Source organism: Drosophila obscura, unplaced genomic scaffold, assembly GCF_018151105.1.
Source record: "Drosophila obscura isolate BZ-5 IFL unplaced genomic scaffold, ASM1815110v1 contig_200, whole genome shotgun sequence".
Classification (NCBI taxonomy): Eukaryota; Metazoa; Arthropoda; class Insecta; order Diptera; family Drosophilidae; genus Drosophila; species Drosophila obscura.
Window position 1 is genome coordinate 614,884 of NW_024542791.1, and position 27,075 is coordinate 641,958.

The 27,075-nt window shown below is 42.3% G+C and overlaps 3 protein-coding genes across 3 annotated transcripts in view; 1 reads left to right on the forward strand and 2 right to left on the reverse strand.

Moving 5' to 3' along the window:
• The window catches only part of LOC111073070 (bone morphogenetic protein receptor type-1B), a 73,443-nt gene that overhangs the window by 787 nt on the left and 45,581 nt on the right, over nucleotides 1-27,075 (forward strand). The gene's annotated exons all lie outside the window — the stretch shown is intronic.
• LOC111082085 (probable cytochrome P450 4ac2) lies at nucleotides 367-2,421 on the reverse strand. The gene is made up of 5 exons (XM_022378266.2): nucleotides 2,157-2,421; nucleotides 1,899-2,102; nucleotides 1,754-1,835; nucleotides 1,589-1,698; nucleotides 367-1,372 (listed from the first exon to the last, which is right to left on the reverse strand). The coding sequence occupies exons 1-5, from the start codon at nucleotides 2,356-2,358 to the stop codon at nucleotides 432-434; spliced, it is 1,539 nt and encodes a 512-aa protein (XP_022233958.2). The 5' UTR covers nucleotides 2,359-2,421; the 3' UTR covers nucleotides 367-431.
• Nucleotides 3,748-5,763, reverse strand: LOC111082084 (probable cytochrome P450 4ac1). The gene is made up of 5 exons (XM_022378264.2): nucleotides 5,493-5,763; nucleotides 5,226-5,429; nucleotides 5,075-5,156; nucleotides 4,917-5,017; nucleotides 3,748-4,794 (listed from the first exon to the last, which is right to left on the reverse strand). Exons 1-5 carry the CDS (start codon nucleotides 5,692-5,694, stop codon nucleotides 3,860-3,862), a joined length of 1,524 nt encoding a protein of 507 aa, XP_022233956.2. The 5' UTR covers nucleotides 5,695-5,763; the 3' UTR covers nucleotides 3,748-3,859.

Genomic DNA, 27,075 nt, shown 5'->3' on the forward strand with positions numbered 1-27,075 from the left:
TTAACTCTCTACATGTATTTTCCACCATGTTTGATTAAAAATATTCCAGCGAAAATAATAATAATGTGCCATTAGAAAATGCACATTCTAAAATTTATATTCATATTATAATGTTCGGATCTGCATAAAAAATAAATCTGTTTATGTGACAGAAACATTCAGCAGTCTACATGAGCAGTTTCACGAATTTGTCGTCAGGTGTCGCCTTGTCCTGGGAATGTAGAGTTATGCCGCTTATGTAGAATACCATGTAATTATTTTGCATAGCGATTTTTGCTCCCGTGTTAATCCTTATCTGATATACTTGACAGATTGAAAATATTTCGTAATATCATACAAAAATCGACATCAATGAAATTCAGAATGTGATTTTGTATGTAAGAGTATAATTCTTTCCCCTGATGTATTCTATGGGATTCAAAACAACATTCTTATTCCAACCGTTTTACCAATTTCACTTTCACCTTTTGCTTCGTTCTTAACACTAAACCATTCTCAAATGTGAGATCCTCCAATCGAGTCACTGGCAGGATCCTAAAGTTCCTTAAAACTGCGGCCAGGAGTACTTTGATCTCCAGAATGGCAAACTTCTGTCCAATGCAGTTCCTCTGGCCGGCACTGAAGGGCACAAAGGCAAAGGGATGACGATCCACTGTGTTCTCGGGTAGGAATCGCTCAGGCTGGTACTCATTTGGGTTTGGAAAGTGGCGCGGATCCCTCATTATGTCATAGATGTGGATGTTGATTTGTGTATCCTTTGGCATAATCAGACCATTCACGACACACTCCTCCATACATTGGCGACCAATGAAGGGAACGGAGGGAAACATGCGCAAGGACTCCTTGATCGCACACTCCAGGTACACCAGCTCATTGAACTGAAAGACACTGATGGAATCCGTGTCCTCGGGGAGCCTTGACACCTCCTCCAGGCATTTCTCCTGCACCTCTTCGTGCAGGGCCAGCATCAGCAGCGTGAAGATGAGGCACGTGGAGGTTGTGTCGTATCCCTCGAACATGAAGGTGTTCACCTCATCGCATATGCCCTGATGGTCGATCTGCCCATCCGCCTCGGCCGCCAGGAGGGTGTCCAGCATGGCGTACCGCTGCTTCTTGCCAAAATCATCCACGACGCCGAGCTCCTTTCGCTTGAAATCCCGCCGCCTACTCTCGATGATGCTACTGGAGAAGTCATGGGCAATCTTCAGATTATCGATGTGCTTCCGATAGTCGCCGTAAATATAAAAGTACAAACTGTTGTACAGAAAAGGATTGCAAATGCGTTGCATGATGACAGCTTCGATGGCATGGATCGATTCGCGGTATTGGAAACCCTCTGCCATATCATCCAGCTTGACGCCAAGAGCGGTCTCTGTAACGAGTTGAAATTATGAATTTAAATATGAATTAAATTATAAATACTGTTAAATTCAGAAATTGATTTACTGCAAGCCGGTACAAATTCCATTTAATATTGCGCCTCTTATTTAATTTTTTCATTTGAACTTGGACCCTGTGAAGCAATTTCCACTGCAAAGTCTGCCAGTCATGGTGATATAGTTAATATGAGATGTGTTTCTGCACTTACCGCATATATTATTCAAAGTAAACTGCGGAATGACTTGATTCAACACCAGCACCTCGCTCTCCCTCTCCACACTCTCATGCAGCATTTTGACCAGCTTGTGGCATTCTTCCCTGTAATATATTCATGTTAACAACGAAAAACACTCTTGTAGAATCAATTGCTCACTTGAAAATGGTCAGAAAAGACTGCAAAACATTGAAATGAAAGGCGGGAGTCAAAGCCTTGCGTCTGGCGTGCCATTTTTGATCTGAAAGAAAAAGGGGGATTTAATAAATGGGGCTAAAGAACAAACTGAAGCATCATCACACACCTGTGCTGGTCAGCAGACCTTCGCCAAGGAATGGCCCTAACAGACTATAAACAACGTTTTTAGTCAATAGTCTGTTGCTCTGGAATATCTCCTCAGCGTCCTCGGCTCTAACGACATTGTACATGGGCATTGAGAAGAAGTACCACAGATAATTTCGTCCCCGGGCATTGGCACATGAGTCGCGCATGAAATTAAACACGGAAGCTGGAAATATCCACACTCAGAGTTGCCTTACGACTGGCTGCTATTCCCACTTACACGGCGTAAAGTTGACCAGATCAAAGTTATTGCCGAACCGAGTTCTGCCGGGCATGACGGCTATTTTACTTTCCAGCGGACTGCCATCTTCTGTTTGAATTCGTTTGCATAGGCTCAGGACGAAGTAGCTGCGGTTGAGACGCCGCAACAGGACACAGCCAAGGAGCACAATCAGCGGTAAACCGAGCAGAATTTCAAACATTTTTTGTAGCTTTTACAGCGGAGAAAAATGAGGCGCCCTCACAGATTAAGCTCTAATCTACAAATGGCTGTTGACGATTAATTACTAAGTAAACTGAACGAATGTGTTTGCGAAATAATTATGGAATATACCTAGTATATAAATACACATGTTAACATACGCAATGATCTAAATGAACCAGAGGGGTAGATCGGTTTCGATCATTCCTATGACACCTTCAATAATATTGAATTTTAAAGTGAAACAAGTATGGTCCAAAATGTTCTCCTTTGTGGCAAATAATGCTCCCCAGAAATTTCATAATCGGTGAATTTTTGGTACCAATAATTCCGATTTGATATAGAGTCAAAAAAAAAGAGTCATACTAGTACGCGTTATATTCATTGGTTTATTATTTATTTATTATTTATTTATGGGTTTATTGGTTTTTTTTTTTAGAGCATTTGGGGTAGAGTTATTCCATAGCTTGTCGCAGGGTATAAAATAGTCGAGATTTTCAAGGAGAAAATAAATAGTAGCCGCAGCGATCTATTAATCCATCAAGTCATTATTGTTTCTGTTTTAAATGACTGGAAAAAGCTTTTTATACCCGTACTCAAAAAAAATTAAGGGGATTTTTTTTTTTTTTGAAAAAAAAAAATGGTTTTAAAAAAAAAAAAAAAAACCCCCCCCCCCAAAAAAATTTTTTTTTTTTTCCTTATCCCCCCCCCCCCCCCCCCCTCTTTTCCTCCCCCCCCCCCCCCCCCCCCCCCCCCCCCCCCCCCCCCCTCCCTCCCTCTTTCTTCCCTTTCCCCCCCCCCCCCCCCCTTCGTTAAACACAACAAAAAAACAAATTTTTTTCCCCTTTTTTTTTTTTCTTTTCTCTTTTTTTTTCCCTTTCCCCCCCCCCCCCCCCCCCCCCCCCCCCCCCCCCCCCCCCAAAAACAAAAAAAAAAATAAAAAAAAAAAAAAAAAAAAAAAAAAACAAAAACCCCCCCCCCCCCCCCCCCCCCCCCCTCCCCCCTCCCTTACAAATTTAAATCCAATTTAAAAAAAAAATTTTTTTTTTTTTCCCCCCCCCCCCCCCCCCCCCCCCCCCCCCCCCCCCCCCCCCCCCCCCCCCCCCCCCCCCCCCCCCCCCCCCCCCCCCCCCCCCCCCCCCCCCCCCCCCGCCAACGAATTAAAAAAAATTTTTTTTTTTTTTTTTATTATTTTTTTTATTTTTTTTTTTATTATATATAATTTAAAAAAAAAAAAAAAAAAAATAAAAAAATTTTTTTTTTTTTTTTTTTTTTTTTTTTTTTTTTTTTTTTTTTTTTTTTTTTTTTTTTTTTTTTTTTTTTTTTTTTCTTTTTTCCCTCCCCCCCCCCCCCTTTGAAGTAATAAACGTACTTAAATATAATAAAATGCAAATGAACAGGTAACGCATTTTATTATCAGAATAAATTAAGCTGCAAGTAATTTTTGGTACATCTTTGGCAATGAAGTTTTCGCATATATGTATGTAATTCCTGTAAACATTCTACCTTCGCACCAGCCTAACCTGTACATTCTCTTGTGTCCTCATCACTATGCCATACTCAAATGTGAGATCCTGCAATCGAGTGAGTGGCAGGATCTTAAAGTTCCTTAAAACTGCGGCCAGGAGTACTTTGATCTCCAGAATGGCAAACTTCTGTCCAATGCAGTTTCTCTGGCCGGCACTGAAGGGCACAAAAGCAAAGGGATGACGATCCACTGTGTTCTCGGGTAGGAATCGCTCAGGCTGGTACTCATTTGGGTTTGGAAAGTGGCGCGGATCCCTCATGATGTCATAGATGTGGATGCTGATTAGTGTATCCTTTGGCATGACCAGTCCATTCACGACACACTCCTCCATACATTGGCGACCAATGAAGGGAACGGAGGGAAACATGCGCAGGGACTCCTTGATCGCACACTCCAGGTACACCAGCTCATTGAACTGAAACACACTGATGGAATCCGTGTCCTCGGGTAGACTTGACACCTCCTCCAGGCATTTCTCCTGCACCTCTTCGTGCAGGGCCAGCATCAGCAGAGTGAAGATGAGGCACGTGGAGGTGGTGTCGTATCCCTCGAACATGAAGGTGTTCACCTCATCGCATATGCCCTGATGATCGATCTGCCCATCCGCCTCGGCCGCCAGGAGGGTGTCCAGCATGGCGTACCGCTGCTTCTTGCCAAAGTCATCCACGACGCCGAGCTGCTTGCGCTTAAACTGCTGGCGCTTGCGCTCGATGATGCGACTGGAGAAGTCGTGGACTATCCGCAGGTTCTGCAGCTGCTTCCGATAGTCGCCGATCAAGTAAAAGTACCAGTTGTAGTACATGAGCGGATTGCAGACGCGTTGTATGAGGACTTCTTCAATGGCATGGATGGCTCTGCGATATTGTTTGCCCTCCGACATGTCATCCAGCTTGACGCCCAGAGCGGTCTCTAAGACGAGAAGGGGGATATGCATATTAATAATTGGTGTCGCCACTTTTATTGAAGATCAAAAGATCGATTGGCGTTTGAACTTTACAGCATTAAATAGCTGCAATTAGCCAGCGACTTACCGCAAATACTATTCAGTGTAAATTGTGGAATGACCTGGTTAAGGTCAAGTTCTCCATCCAACTTTTTGTCTAGCACTTTGATCAGCTTATTGCATTCCTCTCTATCACAAATCAAAGATTAGCCACAACATAGTCATTCCCATTGGCTAAGTACTCACTTGAAGATGACCAGAAAGGACTGCAAAACATTGAAATGAAAGGCAGGAGTCAGAGCCTTGCGTCTGGCGTGCCATTTCTGATCTGTTGAATATATATCGAGGGGGGTTAAAAATTGACTGATTTGATTTCAGATATTATGCCAACACAAACCTGTGCTTATGAGCAGACCATCTCCCAGAAAAGGTCTCAACAGATCGTAGATCACATTCTTTGTGATCAGTTTGGTGCTCTGGAATATCTCCTCGGCCTCCTCGGCTCTGATGACATTGTAATTTGGGGCAAACAGAAAGTACCACAAAAAGTTTCTGCCCTGAGCTTTGGCAGCAGAAGCCCGCAAAAATTTGAACAAACTGGCTGGAGAGGAAGAGTCCATTAGGCATCTATAGACTACTACGAATAGAAACTGTCTTTAATTACAGGGTGTGGCGTTGATAATGTCCAAATTGTTGCCGAAACGCGATGTGCCCGGCATTACGGCCACTTTGCTCTCCAGCGGACTGCCATCCTCAGTGCGCACGCGCCTGGTAAGCGACAGGATAAAGTACGTCCGATCGAGCCGCTGGAGCAGCAGCCACACGGCCAGGAGCAAGAGCGGTGTAGCCAGCAGGGCGATCAACATGATTTCTTTTTGTCGCTATAGTATTTCCCGCCGATCCGTTTCACGGCGCTTTTCACAGCCCACTGGGTCATGGAATATTGTACACAGCTTTCAGCTCAAGTCGCATGCTGATAGTCACAATCAACAACTGTTTTGTACAGTATATATTACTTTTATTATCAGCCTGTTGTGTGGGTAATTTAATCCTCATGTGGATTAGGATTACTATAGCATTTGGATTTAACAAAAGTCTATTGATGTTATTTGTGTGGATCCATTAGGATATTTCATTACTTGCTCACCAAATACTGTATCGTAGATTATGTTGTAAAGACTATATACGAGGTGTGGAGCAGTCGATCATTGGCGTTGTTATCAGTAGCTCCCGTAGCAGCTCAGTAGCTTTTTTTATATACTCGTATGAAATTATACGCGATTAAAAAAGCGCCAAAGTTCAATACAATAGATATGTATTTAAGTCTTTACTGAAGCGCAACTAATGGAAGGGAGCTGCATAGCAAATACTCTTCACGAAGAATAATATTTGTTGGGAATATTAAATCACAGTCGCCTACAATTTCACGACATCTCTAAAAGTGGGCTTATGTATGCGCCTCCCTTTAAACACAAACTTTTAAAGAATTAATTTAAAGAGTTTGGTAAAATAATTTCCACATTGATTTATGATTTATCTATGACCACCATAAATAGACATAATTATATGCCTTACTATATAAATAGGCTACAAGTTCGAATTCAGCAAACAAGCTGTGTCCGTTCTCTTATGGGTAATTTTTACAGCCATTCGACGAATGTGCCCAACCAGAAACCGGGAACACGGGTATTAGTCAGGCTTGACGTGTGATCTATTAATGACCATATATCATATACAATAATAAGTAAGTATAGGTACATCATATACTAAATATTACGCGGCACGCGATTCAACACACGTTGGGGGCACACGCCCCCAAAAAAAATAGTAAACAGAGAATATTCGGTAAAATTAACCATACTAGAAATTTTCAATATGTATAAGTATTTTCGAACAAGTAAAGTGTTCATTCAAATACTCCAAAGATTGTCCATCTAAATGATAAAATTCAAAATGGAGACTTTCATGACCCAAATAAAAAAAAATCCACTCTGCACAAGCACAAGTTCAATGTAAGGAACCTATAAAAAAAAATGTACTACCCATGGCTCCATCCAATTATCATATCAAAACCAACAACATCTAATTGATTGCAGCTTTTAGCAAATATCAAAATGGTATTGAAGGCATTTACAGTATTCCCCTAAGCGGTTCGATCATATAATTTCCTTTATAGGAGTACGAGTAAATGACCATTCCAGATTAATAACAATTTCTTGGCTTTGCCTTGCCGAGATTTCCTCCCAGTCAATGCCGCATATTTTCCCATCGTTCCAACTATGGAACTGGCTACAAACAACAAAAAAAAAAAAAAAGGAAACCAAAGGAAAGAGCATAAAAAGCAGCTAGCAGCAATGTCGCATCAAAATGCCGCATTGATTAAAGTTTGATTAGCTTCGGCCCGAGTAAGATGGCGCATTTGGGCTTGAAGAATTAATTTGAGCCAAGTTTGTAATGCGCGTACAGAAATGGCAGCAGCAAGAGCAGCAGTCAGCAAAGTCTCAGAAGCAGTTGCAATAGAAGTAAATGTTGCAGAACAAAAAAATAAAACGAGTATGAAAAACAGAGGAGTCTAACAAATGTGTGATACCTGGTGTACCGTGTAGTCAGTGTAAATTATTTTGTTTGTATCAAACGAGAGTAAACTCTCGAAAAATTACAATTAGGTTCGAAGGAAACGAATTTAAAATAATAATAATAAATATGTAACCATTGGATTTGTTTTTGTTAGATCTCTAGCTAATAGAATTTCTGAAAAATAAAGCAGATGCGTATCTGAAATATTCTGGCTGCCACAGGCTGCCTTTTCATTTCCCAATTTGCCATAAGTGAAAGGAAACATTCCTTTATGCTTAGCTTTCAAGGTGCAAATTAAAAAACATCGCTAAATATTCTAGGCCAAAAATTGGATGGACAACTCCTGTATAACTGATACTCTGATACTCGCTGCATAAAGGGGTATCAAAATTAAATCACTGTAATTACATTTTCTGTGGAAAAGGCCTGGAGCCGGAGACGAACGCGCAAACATGTTGCCCGACGAGTGCGTGGACATTGGCGACGGCAATGACAAAAATAGTAGTCAATGTGCTTCATGGAACAGACGCAGCAGCAGCAGCAGCAACAATCACAGCAGCAGTGCAGCAGCAGCAGCAGCAACTGCATTTGGGCATGAAAAGTGCAGTGCCGGCAGTTGGAAAAACTTGCCCTGAAAAGCAAGGCCTGTCTCTGTTTCTTGTTGTTATGAACAAATGTTATTGCAACAACAAACACGAAATGTGCTGTGCGGCAGGAACAGCAGTACCAGTAGCAGCAGCAGGAGCAGGGACAGGAGCAACAGCAACAGCAAACAATACTCATTAAGATGCAAAAGACGTCGCTTGCCGCTTTTTAGAATTACTAATTGAATCGACGCGATCAGTGGCAATTGCAGCGGCATTGCAGCCACAACAAACTGCGGTGGCGGCATTCAATGTTTGTTGTTTCAACTGTTTGTTGCACGGCTGTTGATGCTGCCCCTGTTGCCACTGTTGCCACTGTTTCCACTGTTGCTGTTGCAGTTACAGCTTCCGCTGCGGTGTGAATATACAAACATACGCATTTTTATTTATTTATGTACGTGTCGATTTGCGGTTTGCCATTCTGGTAGGGCCCAAAGCTCTCCCTCCTCCCATCTGAAACTGTATATCTGAATCTGAGGCAAAACAGAGCAATATTGTTGATGCACATCTGTGCAATTCGCTTGGGGAAATCGCTAAAATAACAAAGACGGTGGGGATACCAAAGGGCGAGGCTGAGATGAAGGATTACTTAATTCTGCGAGGACTAATAAGAAAATGTAGCAAATTATTCGAGGAATTCTTAAAGGAAGGGTGAGAAAAAATAAATAAAAAATAATAATAACAATGAGAAATTATTACAGTACTTATCGGAAGCAGTATTCTTTTATACTTCCTAACTCATTTTAAAAGAAAACCCGAAAGCTAACGCCATTAAGCGATAATCTCTTTCTTTGACTTATAAATAAGTAATATAAATTAGAGCTACTTTATTGATTGAGATTTAAGATGGTTTAATTAATGGGTTGATTTTGTAAATTAAGGATTTATCTGATTTAAAATAATCAGATTTTTCTTTTATTGAGATAATAAAATAATAAATTGATAATAATTAAAATAATAAGAATAAATATGTAACCATCGGATTCGTTTATGTTAGATCTCTAGCTAATAGAATTTCTCAACCATAAAGGAGAGGTGTACTGAACATTCAAGTTGCAGAATATTTACTTTGTAATTCGATAATGAGCAATACATATCTAGGATTCCTAGATCATTCTTTGTTTTCCCTATAACAACCCACTTAACCTTTTTACAATACAATTCCCATTCCCAGTTCTTCGCTCTTTTAATTTAAAATTCCCAATGGAGAAGTGGCCTTTTATGATTTTCATTTGCATCCGTTTTCAACAATCCTGTCAGATTCCGAACATTTTTTGTAAAGTGCAGCCAGTGAGAGATCTTTTTTCCATGTTTTTCAGTGTTTGACCTTCCCTCCTGCCAGTGGGAGGGGCTAAGCACATAATCGTGTAGCAACATGTTGCTTGGGCGCGCTGCAACATTTTGTTTATTTGTGTGGCAACATGATTTTTCAATTATTGCAGCGGCATGTACAATTTTTTTGTAAAGCGCTTGCATATTTACCTTAACACCTCGTCCATTCCATGTTGTTGTAGCGCTTTTTTTCTCGTAATTCTTTTTTATTTTGAGTTGTGGTGTTTCTTTTTTTTTCTTTTAAGTTGCGTGTGTTTGCGACAAAAACAACAGCAAAACAAGTAAGGATGCCTTTGGCATTCGATATTGCGACTATGTGATACCTACCTTAAATTTGGTTTTTTTTTTTAAATACTGAATGGAGAAATAGTTTTACAAATAAAGGAAAATATAATAAATTAAAAAATATAAATATAAAATATAATAATTTAATAACCTTTTACTTGAAACGTTTTTACAGAAGTTGCATATCGAATTCTGTTTGATATTAAAGTTCCCCAGCTGGACATTGCTTCGAGTAATTAATCCAGCACTTCGCTCCTGTGCTCGCCTGTGCTACATACTGACCCCACTGGCACAGGGTATCAAAACAGCAACAAGCAACAGGCAAGAGCGGCGACGGCGACGTTGACGCTTGTTAGCCATGTTGCCTGCCTGACACTTGTTGCACGGCCCCGGCCTGGCACGGCATTCTACCTCAGCAACCTTTTTGCGGTTGCATTGCCCCCAGAAGATCTGGTGTTGCCACTGTTGTTGTTGCCCCTGTTGTTGCTGTTGCTGGTTGCTGTCGTTGGCGTGTGTCTCTCGCTCCACTAAACTTTTAATTAAAATTTTGTCGTATCACAGTGGCTGGCTGCTGCTTCCTTTTGTGGCTTGTTAATGTCACATGGCAGAGAACGGCAACGGGTCGGGCCAGCGTTGATTTTTATGCAAATTTTTGCCAGCTTTTGGTTGATTTTTTTTTTGTCGGTTTTGGCCACCGACTTGAGAGGCTTCCAGAGGCTAGGGTTCGGGTCTGGGTATCGGGTTCCCATGAAGAGTAGCGCGCCTCATCATTAAGTTGTCATGACCATAATCATCTTTGGCGACGGCCATAAATGGTGGGGCCACTGTCCATAGATCCAACTATGGTATCCTCTCTCTCTCTCTCTCTGTCTGTATATGTCGCTCCAAAGCAATCCATCAATATGGCAATTGGAATTTCCTTTGGCAGAGTAAGAAAAAATAGAAAACTTTTTTATTGATAAGAAAATTGGCCAAGGCCCCAGTAAAAGGAGTTTTTTTCTTCATATTTGGAGTGGCAACATCATCCCATATGGATTTGGTGGTGGCATGCACAAGATCTCTGGTTGCGGCAATTGGCCAAGATTTATTGACATAATGAAGACTAATTCGCGCGTCTGTGGCCGCACATTTTGACAATTATTTATGTTGTATTAAGTTGTTTGGCGGCTGCGCGCGTGTAACGATGTAATTAATTGCCATGGATTAGATGGCAGCATCGACTGAGGCCTGAGACCTGGTCACGCAGATAGCAGAGGCGGGACGCAGTCGAGGCCGAGACACATACTCATACTACGACACTACTACCTGGCCAAGAAAGCAGCTTAGACCCATAAACAATCGAGTTTATGCTCAGACTTCATCTATGGTGATCTGAAATGGAAGCACTTCAGTTGGTTATTCGATTTTTATGCGATTTTAAAGCGATTTAAATATGAATAACAAAGAATTTCATGCTCGTACGAGTGCGTATGAGCAATTAATACTCTTCAAGCTAACTGGAACCTGAATGCTCAAGTTTTGATGTTGCTTTTAATTTCACACAAGAATGTCGTTCCGAAAGAGAACGAGAAAACTTCTGAAAGATGCAAGAAAATTCAACACTTTCCCTAAAGAACTGAAGGCAAAATTACAGCAATTTAATTTTAAGAAAAAAAAATTAAAACCCTTTGAAAAAATAACAAAAGTGAAAAGAAAATTGCTTTCTTCATTCAGACATCTATCAAATCAAAGGAAGGTAAAATGTTTCTGCTCTCACAAATTATTTGCAAACGAAAAACCTAAAAATAGCAGTTCCAATAAATAAGATTATTAAAATATTTTTGCCTTTCTCGTCTCTCATTTTATTTTAAAAAATCTAAAAACAGACTGTGCACTTCTTGCTCACATGCATTAAAACCAAACTAATTATTTTTTACTAATATCAATTCCTACCCGCATTAGATATTAGCAGCTTAAGTGTCCTACCACTTTACGTATACGTATTATTACTTTCAATTTAAATATAGATTAAAATATAAAACTGCTGCTGCCTGGAATCAATTAAAAAGCAAATTTAATTTTAACAACCGCTTCGAATGGCCGCAGAGAGACGAACCATAAAGTGTACACAGACTTCGGTCGAATCGGAGACAAATGGAATTTCCTTTCAGGGGATTTGTTTTGGTTTTATTTTGCGTTTCAGTTTATTTGCGAATTTGTTTTTTTTTTTATAGAGCCGCTACCATTATAATGTTTATGGGTCCGAAGCTCATCAAAGTTTAAGCAGGCACTTTATAGGCAACTTATGATTATTTCCACCTTTTGTTTGTCGGATTTTTAGAAGCTGCCAGAGACAATAACGAGTGTTGACAGCCGCCCCCTACCCCCCAAAAGCCCCCCCACCAGTCTAGTTAATTTTCCTTAACAAGAAAATCGCACGAGACTCGTAAAGCTTAAGAGAGTTCCAGCAGAGACAGCGATGGGGAGAGTGACAGTGAGAGCGCGTCCCTTGGGGGATCAAACGTTTTTTGCCGCGCCAAAAACGCGCGCGACTCGCGTTCAAGGCACTAATTGAGTGCGACAAGGCGTCGGGGTGGGGTGTGTGGGGTGTAGGGTGCACGAAGCCCGGTGTGGCAATGCGTGGTGTGGGGCCCTTTGGCCGACTTATCCTTGTGCAACGAAAAAAAAAATAAATACAATTTATTACGTATGCTGCCCCATTCCCAAAACCAAAAGCCACAAGCACACACACACACACACACACACACACACACATGAAGGACAATGCCGACCGGCCTGCTCCTCCACCTACCGCTTATATTTATTGCTTCCACGAAACGCGCGCGTCGGTTCCGAGAAATGTCTTTGGCTCAGGCGATCTCCTCTCCTCTCCTCTTCTGCCCTATGTCGGCTATCTGTCTGGCTGTGCGGCCAGCGAGCGGCTTAACAAGTCGACACTTTTCTTCACACCTCTGCATAGTTGGGCCAAGAATTTACTTGCCCATATTAAGCTTAATGGCAGCCCCGTTGCGATCGTCCAAAGGTCCGTCCCCAGCCCATCTGATCAGCGACGCGACCAGCAAGCACTGACCAGTGGCAGTTTTGCTGGCAATGCGGTTATTAAATGCAAAAATTAAGATAAGCCGCAGAAGGGGGGTTTCTGTTTCTGGATATGAAATGGGATCTGGTCCCCTACGGCCTACGGTCCCACTCACCACAGGTTAGCGTTAACGATGCCTCGAAAAATTGGCAGTGGCCCGCAGCTAGACACTAGTTCTTGGGGCAATGTCATGGCTAATTAGCAATAGAGAAGAGAGAAACAGAAAAACAGAAAAACAAGTGGCCAGCATTGGGGTGCCGAGGCTTTAATTAGCCTTGAAGATTGAATGATCTTTTTACGCTGGCTAATCTGAATTATTATATTATAAATACTTGCCAGCTGCAGCTTAACTTCTCTCACAAGAATAATATGTTTAAAATAAAATAGTATAGGGTAAGAGGAGGCTTAGAGGAGGAGCAGTTCAACCGAATGTTATTCCCTAGGCACACAGGGAAACAAACTATAAAATACCTTCCTCTGCCTGTTACATGCCGCTGTAAAAATAGTGCATACCCTAGTAATCTATCGAGGCACAAAGAAAAGGGTGTATTCCTTCTCTAGGAAATATCCGACAGTCTTCTGGTCAGCCAACATTTGGATGGTTAATATTTTCTCCAGTTCGAAGTCGTGGGCATAAATCGCCTCACTTTATGCCATTGAGCATGGGCCTGGCCCAAAGCTAGCCAGAGAGAGGGACAGCGAAACCCTGTGGCAGCTGTGACGCTGACGTTGCCCATAGAGTGGGCTTTTTATAAGGCCAACGATCGTAAAAATACAAAATTTATATGCACTTAATTGCGGTCTCCTTTTGGGTCGCCAGACCAGCGGAATGGTCGCTCGCTGCTTCAATAAAAGGCAACCAAATTGTCCCTGCTTATGATGCACTGAATCAGCTTTGAATTGTCACAGACTGGAGGATTAGCAGGAGAAAGGGGGCAGCAAGTGGCAAGAGATGTGGCATGACTATTGGTTTTTTTTGTTATTCCCTCTTTTTTCCTATGGACAGACGAAGTCTTCTTGCGCTGTCATTCTACAAGATGTTAAACTGATTCTAGATTGGATTGTAAGGGCAATCCACATAAAGAGAAATCTACTATTTCCTAGGGCAGGTTTTTGCAGGGTATTCAAATCGGTGCAGCAGGCGTTTCAGCACCTTTCCTTGTTTAGTTGGCTATCAAATGTTACCCACAGTACGCATACGAATATTGATTTCATTAGCTGTTATCGGTCAGGCTTCAGTGGATATGATTTCTGCATTCAATTCTAGCTGGAGCTCCCCGCCCCACTGTGTATTTGCCGTCACAAGTTCTGCGTTGCGATTGCGTTGTTGGAAGCCTGCCAGTCCGTGTGTTGTGCAGCAATTTAATTAAAAAGTTCCAACCACAATTTAATTAGAAGAGTCTGCGCGCACTTTCGCATTGGCGTTTGGGCATGGGGCATGGGAACTGCTGCAAGGCAAGGGGCTAATGACGCGTCCCAGTGGCGACACCTCATCAGCCTGTGGCCAGCGGCCAGAGGCCAGAGGCGGGTGGCTGGTCGCGGGAGGCTGCCTGGTCGCTTGGCAATTGCCAGATATGACTTTAATTTCATTTAATTGGCAAATGGGCCTGCAGCAATGCAGCTGGGGAATGCTCATTACGAGACGCACTTTAATAAGCTGCGAGCAGGCGAATCGAGTGGGAATGTGTTGATCCAAACCAGACGGTGAACGGCATTCGCTAAGCTTATTTCCTGTTGCCACGAATTGGGCATGCTTGGGGTATGGATGGGCTACCCATCTTTCAGCTCAGCCTCCAGCTCGCACCAAGGTTCATCCGTTTGGGTTGTTATAGGAAACTAATCAAGCGATTTGTTGCGCATGCGCGTGAAGCGCTAAAATGTGCAATTCTCAACCACCAAAAATACTTCGCTTTGCCATCTTAATAGCCTGCGTCCGCACTTGGCTGTCCGGGGCCAAGTCGGAGGCTTTAAGCCCACCGAGATTTATGCCACCAAAGGGCGCAATATATTCCGATATGATTAATTGTGCGTCGCATTTTCGCATTCTCCTCATCCTCATCCTAAGCCACAGCCCCAGCCCCAGCTACAGCTACAGCCTCAAGCTTCCAACTCCAGCTCCAGCGATGCAAAGACGGCGATAACAACGCCGCAAAATATTTCTCGATTCTCCACAGTCTCTGCTCTGCTCTGCTCTTCCATAACTTTTTGTGGGGATGGCAGCGGACTGGACACGTACGAGAAATTTCGCGCTTTGCTGGAAGCCACTCGGATGCTGAGATTCCGCAGTATGAGGCGGCATACTCCTTGCAGCCTCAGCTCAGCTTTTATGCAAAAAGCAATTTATTTCCTTTTTTTTTTTTTGTTGTTGTTGCCTGCCGCTCAATCTATGCGCAGAAATCTCACTCACTCGCCAGTCGCTTGCCCAACACACACACAGACGTAGAGAGAGGTTGCTGTGGCATGTACTGAGTATTCATGCAATCCGTGCCTCACTGTACCATGCGCAAGAGATGACTGACAATGATCAATATACAATCTGCATATGCATGGCCCATGCACTACCCGGCTGTAGGTATTTACCTTCTCCAAGAACTGAACTGAAAGGCAACGGTTAGAATCGCCAGCAGGAAATCCAATTGGACGCACCAAATTTGTTTTTGGCGAATCGAAAGAGCATTCCAATTGAATAAAATGAATAATCCATACAAGATCCCTGACCAGGAAGCAGTTTTGATCCTATAAACTGCATAGGAAGATTTCTAAAATGCTAGCTGCTAGGACACTATAAAAGCTGGCTGCTATAAAACCATAAACGCTGACTGCGTGAAGATAATCAAAGCTGGTAGCTATGACACTAATCATAAAAAATGACTGCTATGAAACTATTAGGGCAAGCTGCTATGAAACTTTATAGGCTGTCTGCTGTGGCACTCCAGCTAATTTCCTAGCTGTCAGCTTATAGTAATATAGCAGTTAGCTTATAGTTAGATATCATTCATCGCTAGTCAGCTGGAAGAATTCGATAAGAAAACAAGAGACCCTCATAAAGGTTTGCTGATGGTCCTGGAGGAGTGTGTTGATTATAAATAAATATAAATAATTATAATTTATATATATATGTATGTATATGCATATAAATATTATAAATAAATAAATTATAAATTATTTTACTATTTATTTGAATTTAATGAATTTAAAAATTGAATTTAATTGAATTTTAAAATTGGTCTTTAGACCAATATAAAAGTCATTGTATTTATAGCTAAAAGTGGAAGTATTCCAACCCAATGTGTATCCCTCCAAATATTTGTTCGCTGCGTTCCTTTTCATTTTTCCCTTACTTAGTTGTATTGCCACACAACAGCTAAAGTATCTTTTCTTGTCTGGGCTGTCCCTACCTCAAAACTCGACTCGACTCTGACCAGACTTGAGCGTTTTGGGCCACCCTGTGCCGCTCCTCTCAGGGTCTCGTCTCGTCTTGGATCGTTTTTTGTTTTAGTGCAAAGTCGTGTCTGATTTTGCATAAAATGTGTTCGAGCCGAACTGAAATTGAAATTGAAAATGGCAGTGCAAATGGAAATGAAAATGACTGAAATGCCGTCCAACGTCAGTGTGTGCTGCAGGGGTTTGTCTTTCTTCTGGGGGCCTCGGGGGTTTTGGGTTTTGGGTGGGCTTTTGGCGAAGCTTCTTCCTGCCTGTGGCAATGTTTCCGTTGAACCCTAATCAGTGTGTCAATATATGCTTGAGGGGGGGACTCTTTGCCAACGCTGTAAAGTGTAAACAAGTTTGAAGTTGAATTGCATCTCACTGTGGCAACCTGTGTATGACTTGTATCTGAACCGAGAGAGAGAGAGAGAGAGAGATAGCTGCCAGCCCCCCTCCCCGCAAACACCCACTGACAGAGTCAACCAAAATTGAGTTGATTTTTATCGCTGTCACATTTATGACATTATCGGGCGGGAATCGGTTAATATTAAAACCGAGGGACCCAGGCAACGTACGAGTAGACGCACGATCATTCGCCGCTGGAGTGCAACACCTTCCTGCCATGAGGGTACAGCGATTGTGTGTTTATTATGACTATTATTATTGACAGCCCCTCGTAAATAACCCCAGCGTAGAGGCATAGCCGGGCAGGCCATAGGCTCGCTGGCTCGCTGGCTCTCTGTTTAAATTGAGCCTAACCACTCGAGTGCATTCATAACCCATAAAGATTAAAGTCTTACCGATAACCACGCGGCACCCTGCCACATTTGTTGCTGCTGCTCTGTTGCTCTGTTGCATGCAGCATAATTAAATTTAGTAGAAAGATAGAGGGCAGCAGCACCCACAAACAAAACCAACAACAAAAAAAAGCAGAAGAACTTTTGCTTATCAACATTTAATTTGTAAATGTCGATGGTGGGCCAAAAGCGAAAAAAATAAACCGAACCAAACCGAACCAAACTGAAAAAAAATACAACCTAAAAATAAACTGGTTCTTAATTAAAACGACATTGTCGAGTTCTCTGTAAATAATCGTAACGAATCAAACGACAACATAAAAAAAAAGAAACAGGCAGAGGAACACCGACCCAGAGAGGTCCAGAAACGAGTATCATCAGAGCAGAGCCCTGTACCAAAAGAACACCCAAAAAAAAAAAAAACCCTAAGCCCCAGAAAACTACGCCACGCAAAGGTCTCTCTCCCGCTCCACCAACTCTTATAATTTGAAAACATTTTTCTGCCGTTCCCCACATTCAAACGAGAGAACTGATGGTGGGGGGTGGGGTATAGGGATCACATGAGGACGCTGAGGGGTAGGTGGGTAGGGGCCTGGCCTGGCCTGGCTTTGGGCCAACATTTCTTCTTGGCCTGTTTTGGATCTCCCTTTTTTTTGTTTGATGCCGTCCGTTTCGCCGATTCTGGTGTTTGTGTCGCCTCCAACTGATTTATCGAGAGCGCTGGCACTTGAGACGTTTTTTAATTATATTTTTGGTCGCTTCAAATGACAAGAACTATTAATTTTTGTTCCTCGCATTCGTGGAGTCTTTGGGAGTCGTAAAAAAAGGCGTTAAAAGGCCGCGCAGGAAGACGAATCGTTAGCCATAAAAGGAAGGCAGTTTTATGGGAAGCAATTTTGACGCTGATCACTGGAAATTAAAGGAAACGAAAACTATTTCGGTTCGGCAGTTCAAATAGATAGATAGATGGAGATTAGACAAGGAGTTTTAGGGGACTAGAAGGAGAGAAATCAATAGAACTTGTTGTTTAAAATATACATATAAAGGAAGATACTCCCAGTATCTGAAGTGTGGCATAAATTACTATATAAGTGCCCCATCTCTCGCTTCCCCAGTCATCCCTAAATATTGTGCTTGTGACCCAGACAACTCCAAATCCGAAACTCATTTATCACATATTTAGTCACACTTGCAATCATTTGACATATCTTTCATCCAGGCACATGCAATGTTAAATCATGAATTTCATTATAGATTGTTAGAGGGGATGACTTCAGAGAAAATCGAACCACAAAGGGTTGCAATTATGCATTGGATATGCATAAAGAATTGAATGGGAAATTTTTTGTCATAGGAAAGAAAAGAAAAGGGTTGGAAATATGACCAAATAAAATGAAGGGAAAACTTCACAAACAAGTCCAGAAAGTACCCTTGATTGAGCACACAAATTGGTTTAACATTAGAGACTGCAAAAGTGCTTCCTCTCTGATTATAATCCTCAAACTTCTACAATGCTTTCCCGCTGCTATAACTGTTGATGTAATGCCCTTTTATGTAATTTGGAATAATTGTGGCAGTCTAATTGATTCGGCAGCTAGCAGCTGCTGAAGCAGAATTCCACTGCCAGAATTCCCAGCCTGATTCGCGGATCCATTAAGAGTCGTTCCAGGCCCCAGTTGTTTATCCCAGTCTCAGTCCCTGTGCTGGCTGCGGCACTGTGCGTGCCACGGCAACGACGGATCGGACCGGACCGCACCGGACCAGGGCGAAACAGTAGCCAACTGGCATGGAGTCAAGCCGCCACATAATCTGTCAAAAGAAAAAGTTCATAATAAATCAAATGTCACGTAAACAATATTATTAAAATGATGCAGTCAGCGACACGGCACTGGAGATCCCAGAACGATACTCTGGCCCGAGTCGCAGAGCCCGACCCAGACAACACTCATTAAATGAGAGCCTGCGGCGGGCAGAAGGGATCTTTGGGTCTTGCATGCAAAGTGAAGCAGCATTGGGGCAGCTTCCACTCCAACCTCCAGCCTCATTCTCCTGCTCCTACACGTTGTCGTTGCTTATCTGCGGCTGCGGCTGCCTCATTCTGCTGCTGCTGCTGCGGCAAGCATAACGAGTTGGGGCATTTAAGCCCCAAGCCACACACAAAAGTTACAAACTGCCATTCAGGTAGAAGACCCAGAAACGGAAAGAACTACACTGAAACCAAAAACCATACCCAAAATGAGTAAAGAATATACAAAGTATTATGGAAAATAAATCATGCACAGCGCATGTATTTTGTTTTTGAATTTTCTCGCGCATTCTCTTTTTGGCATCACTTGTCGCAGAATTTTGCTGGAATGTGGTTATAGAATTTGTTATTTATCGCAAAAGCGAAGCTAAGTGCAGGCTTTCCCTCAGTGTAAGAATTTTGGTTGAAACAGTGATGGGGCAAGGATGATGGGGGCAGGACAGGAGACGCGAAGATTGGCGAGTTTTTGTGCAGCTTCTGCGCGCATTTAGGACGATCGGTCCAGCGGGTTTTTTGTCAACGTCGCGTCGCGTCGCGCCGTTCACGTTCACGTCCAGGGCCAGACGTTGGACTGGGCATCCCGAGAGCCGACAGCAGCTTTGTGTCAAAAAGGCCGGTCCCAGCGCTGTGCCCGTCCTCGATTCCCGTCTGAGTTGCAGGTACGCGTTAATCACACTTTACGTTTGCCGTTTTTCAGATTTTGTCCGCTGTTTTGTGGTGGCTGTGGCTGCGGCTGCGGCTGTTGTTGAAATACATTTAAAATTCCAGCCACGTTTGGCGGCCAAGCGAATTGCCTTGGCATTAAATTAAAGGCTTTAGTGCCACCAGCACCAAGGTCCGCCAAGGAGTAGCAGCAGCAGCAGCAGCAGCAGGAGGCTGCCTTTTGTGGGCCTTTGGGGAATATGCTCAGGCTGCAAATTTCACACCTTTTGGAGTACAGTTGCAGGACCCAGCCGCCAGCCAGCCAGCCAGCCAGAGAGAGAGAGAGAGAAGAATTGAGAGAGCGAGAGAGAGAGAATGTATTAAGTGTAGGCGTGAACCTTTTAGGAACCCCCCGAAATGGATTGGGGTTGAACCCGCCATTAAAGCGTAACGAATACCTTTCGTTTATGTAATTTGCTTTGTAATAAGTTGTGTAGAGCCTGGACCCTGGTCGTTGAACCAGCCAGCCATTGCCCATATCGAGACAGCAGCAGCCCACTCTAATCGATAATTTATTGCAAGCCAAGGGAACAATGCGCTGCACTCCGAGCATCCAGCAGCATCCAGCATCGGGCATCGTTCATCGTTCATCGACTGTGGAATCAGCTAAGTCCCAGTCGCAGTCCACCACCCCCGCCCTACCGCTTGACCAGCAGAAAAACAGAGCTAAGCCTATGGGGACTATGGAAAATGCAAGTTTGCGTTCTGTTCTGTATTTTCTTTTTTTTTTTCGTTCGTTCCTTTGCTGCATTTTTTCCTGTTTGTGGCAGATGTGGATCTGGATCTCTGGCCGTACGGACAGAAAGAGAAAACACGAAGCTGTGCGAAGCTCTATGGCGCAGACTAATCTGCCAGAACATATCGCCAGGAGACTGGAGACCCGGCTTAGGTCCCGGCTCTTCTCCTCCACTGGGGGTTAGTTCTCTTTGGTTTCCTTTTTGCAACTTCCTCGTCTCGTTGAATTTATGTTTAAGCATTTCATGGCATTGCCATTGCCAGTCCACGTACTGTTCTCGATATGAGATCTTTTTGTATGGTCTAGGGATGTGTGCGTGACACGCAAAATACAAAAAATAAATATTTAAAAATTGATTAAAAATATTAAGCAAAAGGGAAGCAATTTTAAGATTTTAAAAGAATGTTTAACTTACTTTTGTTGCTAGTACTTTTGTGATAGTCCTTTCTTGCCAAAATAAACATTATTTAAAAGCTTTTTTTTCCTTCCAAAATTATTTAAATATTATTTCGAAAAGTTTTGAATACTTTAACCTTATGAATGAGTGTATTCTACACTCTAGAGTTCCCTATGAGCCATGAGCTATGAGCTATCATCTACAAGAGCTAATCAGATTGCTATGCTAACATCTAAAAGTGTTGCCTAAACTGGGAGAGGAGGCATTATCGAATTGTTTTCGTAACTAGCTCAAATCTTTAACCCAAATCAGAGTTACCAGTTTCAGTTTCAGTTACAGCCATAATGAAGCCGCTCCTTTAAGCAAACCATAAATGCGCCTCTGACTGCATTGGTTCAAGACTTTTTTGTGTGTGTTTGCCCATATATAAATTCTGCTCGTGATTTATTTTTGTTCGTTGACCATCTCTATAGGCCCTGTTTACGTTTTGCTCCTTGCTGCAGCTTTCGTTCGCAGCTTGGCCATAATATTTATGCCGTTTGTGTGCCCTTTGCTGCCTGCTGCCTGCTGCTGCCTGCCACAGACGATGTCTCTCCTGCAGCTTCATCTCCAGGCTGATGGCGGCTGCTGTTGCTGGCTATGGCTGTGGCTGTGGCCGGGGCTGGCTTTGTGCCTTCAGCTGGGTTGGTGTGAAATAATGATGCCGTTGCACAGATAAGGTGCCTTCTAAAAGTGGAGTTTCGTGCCTGCCCCATTGTGATTGGGGGATTGGGATTGTGTGCGATCGGGCCTTATAGAGTGGAAGGCAGCACAAGAAGGAGACCAAGACGAAGACGAAGATGGAGTTGGAGCTGGAGTTGGAGGAGCCAGGAGGGCCTGCGCTGGAGCCACAGAACTGGAGACAGAGTCAGCACAAAATAACATAAATGGCTCGACGTCAGACGAGAATGGTAAATCTTGAGCTGTGCATCTTGGGATGCAATTTGAAATGTGCTTCGTTTGGGGTTTTCCTCTCCTCTCCTCTGCATTCGTTTCGTTCTTTTCGCTCTCTACTGTCCATCGTTTGGCGTCTGGTGTCCGCTGTCCGTTGCAATTGCAAATTTCTTTTAATAAGCCTTTTGACGCCTCGATGCCAATGCCAATTGTAAATTGCTTGGAACCTGCTTCGAGGGGCAACAGAGTATCTCAAATTATATATACTTAGCGCTGCAGCCCTTCCGGTCCGATTGAAATAGCAGACCAAATGCTTGACGCAAACTGAGACGAGCATAATGAGGCACTGGCACTGGCTCTGGTACTGGTGCGGGCACTGCGGGAACAAGGATGAGGTGTAACCCTCTCGTACCCGTACCCAGCGGAGGTCACTGGCGGTCCAGGTTCGAGTCCGCGTTGGCACTTGGATAGATGTCTATAGTACAGTGTGGGTCAGCAAAAATAAAAAAATATAAAATATAAATATAAATATACAACATAAAAATATAAATATAAAAATATATAAAATATAAATATAAAAATATATAAAATATAAATATAAACACAAATATTTTATGTTTTTTGCCAAGATTCAACTATGGAAATAAATCAAAGAAATTCTCTAATACGGGTACTTCTCATGGTGTATAGTAATTAATTAATATTAGGTAATACGAGCAATAAGAACATCTTTTGCTCGAGCTATTTCTCTGCACCCATAGCATGCGGTAACGGGAAGTTTCTATAAAGAATTCAAATTATTCTCGTTATTCAATATCTTCTAAAGGATCTAAAGGATACAGATTATGAGTTACTGCTGAGATATATAAAATCATAGGTAAAAACAACGCTTAGTTTTTTTTTCCAACAAAACGATCCAAAACCCTCTAAGCTTTAGACTCCCTGGGACGTCACTTGTTTTCAGCCCATCAACTGCCATTATTGTCTTGAAACTCACTGTACAATTACCGGGTACTTTGGGCAAAGCAATGCGAGTGCCAAATGATGGCGATGGAGGGGGAGGCGCAGAAGGAGGGAGTATCCATTTCTCATTTCGTTTTTTAACAGCCCCGTTGCCTGATCATTTATCTTGTCAAAGCTAATTTAAAGTTGGGGATCTCCCGCCCCGTCTCCGTGCCTCTGCCTGCGCGCCTTTGCTGCTGCTGCTTTCCTGCTGCCTTATTTCGCACGTGAAGTGTTAAAGAGCAACAGCCACAGCAACAACAATGAACACTGAAACCCACACACACAAAAGATCGCAATTTATTTCTTCCCGTGGCACTGGGGGCTAAAGCTGAAGCTGAAGAAAAGAAATTCAACCAAAAAAAAAAAAAAAAATATTCGTCAATTTTTGTGCAACGTCACGTAGAGCTTTTGTTGTTGTCGCGCTTGTTATTTAGCTGTTTTTCTTTTTTTTTTGTGTGTGGGGCAGCATTAACACCATGTCGAACAGTGTGGCGAGGGTTAGGAGATGTATTACTCTTTGTACTTCCTATACTTCCTATATGTGGTAGGTGTAGGTAGTTGGGAAATGGTTTATATAAAATTAAATACGGTTATGAAAGTGTGTGACATTTTAACTGTGTATAGATCGATGCATTGGTTTGTTTTTTAGGATCATTGAATGAATCTTAATGTTCACAAGAGAGTGAGGCATTATTTTCATTATTTAGGCTGTAAGGCTGTAAAAAACCACGTATTTTTAACCGTATTTGATCTGTTTGATCTATCCCCAAAGTTTTCACTCAAAAGCGCACTACTCTAGCATTAATAGTGTTCAAAGGCCAACTGTTCAAATAGCCAAAAACGACAGCTGCGCTTTAACTTGTTTACCTGATTCAGGATTATATTAGGAATTTTTCACGTTTTCCCTCTTAATAAATTATAAATATTATAATTATAAATCTCTTTTGGGAATTATAAATCAGAAATATTTGATTGTTAGCCTCCTGCTTTATGGCCAGGTATTTTCCTTTGCCCACGGTCCACTGTCACTGCCACAGCTTGGGTTTGGTGATCTTGGCATTGCCATTGGAAATTGAAAATTGGCATTGCTTACTTATTCATGCGTCAAAGCCGACTCTTTGGCATCTTTTCGCAGCAGCGTCTCTGGGGGGAACGACAAGTCCCAGCGACTGTTTGTGACTCCCTGACTATGCGACTTGCTTTATGCGTCCATTGTGTGTCGTCTGGCCAAGACCAGGCCAGACCAGGCCAGACATTGGGTAGGCAAGCTGGGTAGTGGGTAATGAGCTGCTGCTGCATGTGTCTAGCCATAGGACATGCCACCGCGAGTCTGCCAGTCACTCATCAATTAGACTTTTCCTCAAAAATCCACCCGAAAAGTGCTGCTCGCAGCCAGACGAGTCTGCTACTCTGTTGGTCTGTCTTTGTGGTCCATTGTTTTGGTATACCTTTACGGAGGGTACTTAAGCTTTCTCATTGATCCTTGGCACAGGAGGAAGCAGAATTTTGTTATCTTATCAAGTACATATGTGCAATGTGTTTTAGATTAGCAATTACTTCCCAGTTGGATGCTCCTTTGTCTGTCGCTGGCTGCTTATAGTTTATTCTTTTCCCATATCTACGCACTCCAAACATAGTCCAATTCTATCTGTATCTAATAAACAGATATTTAAGAGTATCTACAGCTTCGTTCTGCGCGGCTACCCTTTCGCTGTGCCTTGTTTCTTTTGGGGTAAAGGCGAACATGATGTTCGACACCACAATTTGTGTTGTACTTCGTGTACTCGACATTGGGGATCCAGGAGAAGAGAGGATCGGGCGGAGGAGACGTCGTCGTCGCGTCTTTTGCATTGCAAAGTACAAATGGGGAACGACGCGCAGACGTCGCTGCTGTGCAACGACCCTGAAGGAGCCGCCTCCAAATCGAGCTGCAGCATTGTTCAGCCACTGCGCCTGGCCTCGGTTCGTTCTGTGGCAATCAATTGTGGCATCTTCCTCCCTTTCTCTCTCACTCTCTCACTCTATATCTCTCTGTGGATGCGGCAGAGACCTCGTTTGGTTGCTTGGATTCCCTGGGCTCCGGGTTTTGGGTCTGGGGGCTGGTGCTGGAGTTGTTGGTAGGTGATATTGCCTTATCTGATGTGTCATTTCTCTGTGTCTGCTTCTGTGACTCTTTGCACGCGCATTGCGAGCCTTAATTTTTGGTCAACAGTTTTTTGCTTGTTAGCCAAGTTATGCGGCGACCGCAACGTGGCCCGGCCACAGCCCGAGAGCAAGCCACCGAGCCAAAAACCAAAAAAGAGAACGAAGAGAGAACGTTTACCACATTGCCCAAATAATTGTCGTGTGTTAGGCGGCTACGTCGCCATCCTCTTCCACATTTTGCCAATTATGAGGCACGCTCCACGCGCGTCTCTCCCTGTCTCTCCCAAAATGTTGCAGCACGCCCACATTCTCACTCCGACTCCCACACCCACACCCACTGTGATATGGCACCTTCCACCTCATAGCTGGCCTTTGTGGCCCCCCAAGCCATAACCAAGTTTTCCTTGGAAAGTCCAGGCCATGCCATGCCATTGGAGTGTCCCCCGCTATCAGGCGGCAGGCATCGGGCAAAAGTTCGCCTCTCCAGCTGGAGACCAGACCCCATTCCGATGCCGAGACCCATTCCCCCACGGTCTGGGCGAGCAGCATTCGTGTTTATCAAAACGAAATGAAATGAAGATCTGCATAATATTTCCTGCTTGGCAAATAATGGTGGCAATGCCAGAAATTGAGAGACATGGAATTCTTTCAGTCAATATGCGGGTCCTGGCTGCTATGGGGATGGTACAAAAATGTTCCATATTTAAAAAATAAGATTTATTTAGTTATATGTAGTAAGATTTATCGTTACTTAAAGTGCAGTAAAAAGAGGAAGTTATTTTTGGAAGGATTATACATTTTCAGTTTTTGGTACGAAATATCAAAAAAGTCCCATAAACTGGGATTTTGTGCTTTGGTTTATTATGTTAAATTATATTATATTATATTATATTATATTATAGTATTATTATATTAATTATATTATATTAATTATATTATATTATATTATATTATATTATATTATATTATATTATATTATATTATATTATATTATATTATATTATATTATATTAATTATATTATATTATATTATATGCTATAAAATAGATTATTATATTTATTATATTTTATCATTTTTATATTTAACATTGGCACCCCATATCGAATATATATAATATATTATAAAATATAAATATATAAATAAATAAATATATATAAATATAAAATATTATATTATATATTTTAAAATCGATATACAGTGCCAAGGTTAAATCGAAATTTATTTTTTATTTGTGTTAAAATAAAGAATTTCGCCGAATTAAATGATATTTTCAAAACGATAATGCTAAGGGATTATTATCAGTTTATTGACCTGACATTTCCTGAGCTCAGATTACTTTGAATATAGAAGCAACTTATTCCCTTCAAGCTGTTCTTTTCTCTAGAGTCTAAAGCTTAGACAACGATCATCAGTTATCCAGCTTCCACATCGAATGCAAATTAGCCACAGCAGCAATATCTCTTCTATCTATCTATGTATCTCTCTTCGATTCCCTCAATGGCAACGTGTGGCAAATCATAAAACATTTCCAATCACAACAGCCGCATTTGAATTTCAGTTTCGGTTCGGTTGTAGGCTCCCCCATTGTTCCAATGGCTCCAACCACAAAGAGCATTTCGTTGTCTAATCAAACGAAATCACATCGAATCCGAGAGTCAGCGATCATCGATCTTGTTCTACTTTTCGAGCTCAACCTTTTGTGTTTCTTTTAGTTTAAATATATTTTTTTTTTGGGTTTTTTTCAGTCGTAACAAATTTCTTGTGCCCGAGCGGCGCATACCTCGAGGCCAGGCCATTGGCAGTGGTTAACAAAAGCAATGGGCCATTGTGCCACAACAATTAACATTTCCAGATCGAGTGGGAGTTTGATATACTCTACTCCATCTGGTATTTATTGATTTAGCATTGCTATTAACAAATTTGTGGGCCAATTAACTACATAGATGTCTTTTGCTGTTGGATTAGCATTTAATGCGAATTTTAGCGATTGCGTAGGAGGAGTCTGGTGTGGCATAACACATTCACACAACATTCAGCTCGAGAGATCTCGAAGAGATATTTATGAGGGTGCGCGATCGTTAACGTTATTCATGGTTCGATGTATCTAACTGGTACAGCTTCTGCTGCTGTTGTTGCTTCCTTCCTTCTTTGGTTTAATGATA